The sequence below is a fragment of the Ceratina calcarata genome, unplaced genomic scaffold, assembly GCF_001652005.2.
Source record: "Ceratina calcarata isolate Rehan_Ccalc_2016 unplaced genomic scaffold, ASM165200v1 scaffold249.2, whole genome shotgun sequence".
NCBI lineage: Eukaryota > Metazoa > Arthropoda > Insecta > Hymenoptera > Apidae > Ceratina > Ceratina calcarata.
The window spans coordinates 10,150-15,863 of NW_017146909.1; the positions used below are offsets into that span (position 1 = coordinate 10,150).

A 5,714-nucleotide genomic window follows, 5' to 3' on the forward strand; every position below is an offset into this window, starting at 1 on the left:
TACACATAAGATACTGATCGCTGAGTTCTAGTGTTATCATTATTAAACAGGCAGTTAAACAGGCAGTGATAATTTGTTTTTGTCATTAAAACTTCCTGACCTACTAATAACTAAATTATCAGAATCGCATAACTAAATACAATTCCTTTTTAAAATTGTTAACGATAGAAAGTGTTATAGTAATCTGCATTCCGCTTTCAGTTTAGTAATAGGAGTAGTACCTGTTTTACAAAATTATGTTCCGTGTATGCAAACGCGTTTCGTCGCCTCCAACGATTTCTTAACGTAGAGGAATCGATCGTGTTAGAACTCAGTTGTAATACAATAAATGACTGTCAATTGTTTAACTTTTGGCTCATTACCAAGAACACATCTTCCTGGTAGATTTGTTGCTTTCTGCTTTCCTCTTTTTCTGCCAACCTTCCTTTATGATAATTGCATTCAGATTTATGGAAGCTCTATCATTTCCATAGTCGCATTTATCAGTCACTCCAAAAATTGCTCTTTCGATTTTCGATAAACATGATTATACTTTCTATCCACCAACAGTCCAACTTTATGCAATCACAATTCATTAAGTATTTGTAACAAATAATTCTCGATATCACTGATCGACGGCTGAAAAATTTGCATCGATTTTTATTCGGAGTTTCCCCAGGAATTTCTACAGAAGCTCGAATCCCCAGCGTATCGACGTACATATTTACACCGTTCTCGTTACATGTCCCTGTTGTTAGCCAAGCTCTCGTTCACTTCAAACACCAACTACGTAGCGTGGAACAATTTCGATACCCACGGTCGCTTGCGACACTCAGAACTAAATTTACATTCATCACACAATTTTCAATTTACACGGAACAACAACTTTTTATTTGTTTCTTGTACAAAAGCATACGACCATGAATTTTCTAAGTTTCATTGAATGCCGCAATGAAATCGTAGCGCAACTCGCGTGCTTGTACAAGGAAAATGCGGTAATTATTTAGAAATTTGGATATCGCTAATTTTTTAATACGTTATCAGACGTAATATATTGGCATTTAATATATTGGTAAAAGAAGTTACTCGTACGTATTCAGTCCGTGACAATGTGTGTTGACATACACAATCATCGTTATACTGAAACATTTACAAGCATGGCAACCGGCATTCTGGCATATACTGTGAGGAGCTCGTAACATAGATTAATTTCTTTAGGCTTGCGGTCGCGCAAAATTTCAGAATTACCTAGAGAAGGTAATCTCAGTTCTGACAGTTTTTCAAAAAAATCTCAGAAATAAAAACAGACCATACGTTATATATATGTATAGGAAATAATTGTTTAGAGTCACATCCCTGACAATATACTAAAAAATTAGCGAAATTGGTCTTGTTCTCGAACCTCTAAATAATTACCGGAAATTCTGACTGTTTAAAAGTTATAATTCTTATACAGATATGAAAAAAATCTCACCACCTCGCGCTTGTTTCCGGTACCGGGACGAAGGCACCTGTACTTCCGCTCGAAGAAACAACGATTCGGATCGACGACGAGTGAATATCGTCCTGTGATAAAAGCTCTCCGTTTCCCGTGACAGTGTTTTGAGAAACAGATCGGTCTCTTGTTTAAAAGCAGTACTTCCGCGTGCTCACCTCCGGTACCGGGCTCAAGGACGGGGGTCGTCCCTCGCGCGGGACACCCCCCTCCTCCTGTCAGCCATAGTAGTAGCTTTTCGTGTTCAAGCTCCGGGGATTGTCCGAGCGAAGAATCGTGTGTAAGTTGTCGGCGCCGACCATATGATTACCAAGATCCACCCTGACGCCGGTGTTGCCAGGATAGTGTCCCGGCGTCGGGTGCATCGTCGTCGGTGACATGGGTATCCTTGTTTCTGCGTAGTAACGATCGCCGTGTAACCTCTCTGCTAATTGGGTCTCGGGAATCCTGAAAGGAAGATTCATGTGACACCGTAATCTTTCTAACGATGAGATTTACTAGTCTACTATATAAATTCAAATTTAGCGAAAGAATAGAAATTGTAAAATTTGAAAAATGTTCAATCCTTCAAAGTTCAAATCTCTGCCTTATTGTATATATCTAATGCGTCATTTATTTAGTGTAACTATTCTGTTTGAAATGATACTAACATATAATATTGCAATGAATGAATGACGTAAGTATTTCGATCAATGAAGTTGAAATGTCTGAAGGCATTAAGCGAGCTACGAACCTGGCGTCTTGCATGGGAACCGGCACTGGCGTGGTGAGATCAATATCTGCGTCGATCTCCGAGATGTCATCGGTGAATCCGTTCGGGAGCGTCTCGTTGTTCGCGTGAAACTTTGCGTCTCTTTTTGCTCGGTGACGACTGACTAGAAGACGTCCGATCACCAAGCCCAGAAAGATTAAAATGCCGGCTGTGATCGACACGATGATGTAGAGGTAGAACTTCTCTTGATTCTCTGCACGGAGGAAATGAAATGAATTTTAGTACGGATTAATCGTGAGACAAATAATGACAGTAGGCTAAAACTTGCATACAAGACTGCTGGAAAATCTATCCACTACTAGAAATGCAATTAACAAACACAAATGCACAATCCATTTGACTGTAAACCTCAAGTACACTGTTCTTAAACCCTTCATATCGGTTTATGACAGAGTAAAACCAAACTACAATAAATAAAAATGTATATCTGAACATGGGCATTCAAATGATATTTAGTGTTCCTCACCCTTAAATTATCTATTGTAGATTTTATTTTATATTTTCAGTGGGTATTTCTTAAGCTATGTGATTTCATAATATCAAGAACATGTGACATTGTCGACAATGGAAACACGGGGTTGTGAACTGATTCAGGTAGATAAACTACCAATTATAAGCAACAACCCGATTGCTAATATCTTCTCAGCGCTCGGCAACATCCTGACAGTTCCTTCCGACGTTCAGTAACATGAAATTTGTCTTTACCGACTTCCACCCACGCAACATCCCTTGTATCATCGACAAGAAAGGGGGTTGAAAGGTAACCCGGCGCGAGGAATCGATAGAAGAGACGGCTTACCGACCGTTTCAACATCAGAGACAGGAGGACGCGGGGTGTACTTACTCGATATGAACGAATAGGCATTGATCCACTCATTGATATATCCGACAACGACGCGATCCTGTCCCGGAAAGGCGTAGACTACCGTGGTGCAATTAATCGGCGACGTGGTACTGCTGGTAGCAACATCGGTCACGTTGTTGTTGTACATAATCATCCCTTGTACAATCGTTGGTGTCAAGAGCGAATCTTTCGCTCTCACACCGACCGATTTAAAGATGTTCGATCGTGTGTCCACTGTGTAGACGCGAGAAACAAATTGAGTCGCACGTCGAGGAGTGAAAAGATCACGTGTTTAGTGGTGGGAATTACATTCGAGCAATTAAATAGAATTGTTGCAAAATATTTATTTCTACTAATCATATCAGATTATCTTAACTCTTGCATTCTATTCTTGAATACGACGTTTTTGTTCATTTCATTTAGAAATACTACTTTTATATACTTTTTCCTCTCTTTAAATAATGAATTAACCATAACAGAAAAGATAGTACTTGAATATCTATGATTATTATTTTAGAGGAATGTACCAAATATTTGTATCGTGCAAACAATTCTATCCCCAAACTGAACTCGATCAAACATTCTCGTTTTTACTCAGAACGTTTTATCAGACTCCGAAAATTGCTCATAACATTCGATATTTATTTATTATAAAAATAAATAAATCCCATCACTTTTTAAAAATACTATCGTGTAAGGTAAGATAGAATATAGTACGAAAAGGGAGTGGAAGAAGAGGATACACAAATTAGGTGCCGAAGAAGTCACATGGACCCTATCCCCTGTTTCGTTATTTACAAGAAGCCGACTGTTTCCTTACATAAAACGCGATAGGAACGAGTTCGAAAAGCTTAAATAGACTAAGTATATTCATTATATAGTAACTTTCACGTTAATGATAGTTTTTATCAATTGCAGCTATGCGAACTGAGATTATAAAACATTGAGCTTAATTTATTTTACATATGACAGTATTGTATGATATTTATGTATGAAGATGATTTATTCATAGCCGCGAGATATTATTTACAGTAATCTTGCAAATAGAATGACACGTAATAATGCGATCCTCCACCAAATTATAATCGAATCGTGTTATTGTACAATTGTGATCAGTGCGAAATTTATAGGTGCTGTGTGGCAGAGTATACAGAGCGTCTCAGAATACACGATTTTCCTCTGAGGATGTGAGGGAGGGTAAAATTCTGAATCGAAAGTTTCTGTTCCCTTTGTTCATCCAATCGCTATTAACAAAGTTATTAACGAAAAAATGGACCAATAGAATGTCACGCACAATGGTCACTCTGTGCTGTGCATGCATTATTCTTCCACTTTGTGACAGTTGTATACTTCATTGGTCCATTTTTGTTGTTACTACCTCTGTTAATAGCGGTTGGAGAAACAAGTAAAAGAGGAACTATTGATTCAGAATTTCATTCTCTTTCACATCCTCAGAAGACAGTGGCATTCTATAGAAAACCTGATAGACAGAGAAAATACCCTGAGGGCACGCGAACGTCAACTGGACAGTATGTGTACTATATGTCTTTTTCTTAGTACATTGAAAAGAAAAAGAAAAAGAAAGACGTATCAATGTCAGAATAACGCTCGTGTGTTTCTGGCCTTAAGAGTTTTCTATCAAAGCAATCTTGGCAGTAACAATTTTTAGTATACTGTTGACTATATCATAATTGTCATTAATTCTTAGCATTTAAATTAATGTAGATTACTTGAATCGACTTATATTCTTTTCTGTGATAAACAGAGTTCTCTAGTTATAATGTGAGGTAAACTCAAACGTAACTGTAGTTTACAGTACGTAGACTCGAGAAACTGCTTGCAATTTGGAACCTGACCGCGTACATAACTCTGCCCATCGCCCGTGGCGTTAAACAAACTTTGTCCGACATCTTCGATGATCCCGACACGTTCATAAAATGCTATAGGGTTCCTTCGCTACTCGGAGCGATTCGAAAGTAATGGAGAAGCTGGCCTCTAGAACGCGGATAGGGGTTCGTCGATAACCCGTTCGGCGTGTCGTTCACCTCGGGGTGTTTTTCACGGATCGATGGACTAGCGAATGAGATACGGAACCGATACCGTGAGCCATCGACAGGTTTTCTGGGTTCAGGCGGGCCGCGGACGCGGATATTTTTCAACGGGAGAGAACCTCGCGCGCTCGTTGAATACGAATGGGAATGGAAATTCGAAGTTTGCGTATTATACATCAGCACGCGGCGCGGAGCTTTGTCACTCTCGCGCCGCGTCGCGCGCCGCAGGAGTACGTGGAACTGGCTGCACGCGTCACTCCATTCTCGTAATCGGTATGCATTGTACCGTGGTAAGAACTTCCACGAATTGTCTCCGTCTCCGACGACAAACCCAAAATTTAGCAGCCTGTGATGGCGAAGATCCGGCGCGTTCACCTGCGGTTACTACTTGACAAACGTTCCGCTTGACTACTTTAAAACACAACTCGTTTCTGTTTCTCACCACTAATCTCTTTTTCAGCTAACAAAATGGGATGTTACTTGAATATTTGTGATAATTGCTATTCTTCAGGTAGTTTATGCTTATCTATAATTCTAGATTAAGATTAGTTTATGCAAATTGTAGATAAGATA

General features: G+C 39.3%; 1 protein-coding gene across 2 annotated transcripts in view; it reads right to left on the reverse strand.

Moving 5' to 3' along the window:
- Nucleotides 1-847: 847 nt before the first annotated feature.
- Nucleotides 848-5,714, reverse strand: part of LOC108622848 (uncharacterized) — a 22,054-nt gene continuing 17,187 nt past the window's right edge. For both annotated transcript variants that reach the window (XM_018020952.2, XM_026811776.1), the window contains exons 2-4: nucleotides 3,091-3,324; nucleotides 2,208-2,439; nucleotides 848-1,921 (exon numbers count right to left, since the gene is read on the reverse strand). In XM_018020952.2, the coding sequence (XP_017876441.1) occupies nucleotides 1,693-1,921; nucleotides 2,208-2,439; nucleotides 3,091-3,324 (695 nt within the window). In that variant the 3' untranslated portion in view covers nucleotides 848-1,692. The remainder of the gene's footprint in view (nucleotides 1,922-2,207; nucleotides 2,440-3,090; nucleotides 3,325-5,714) is intronic.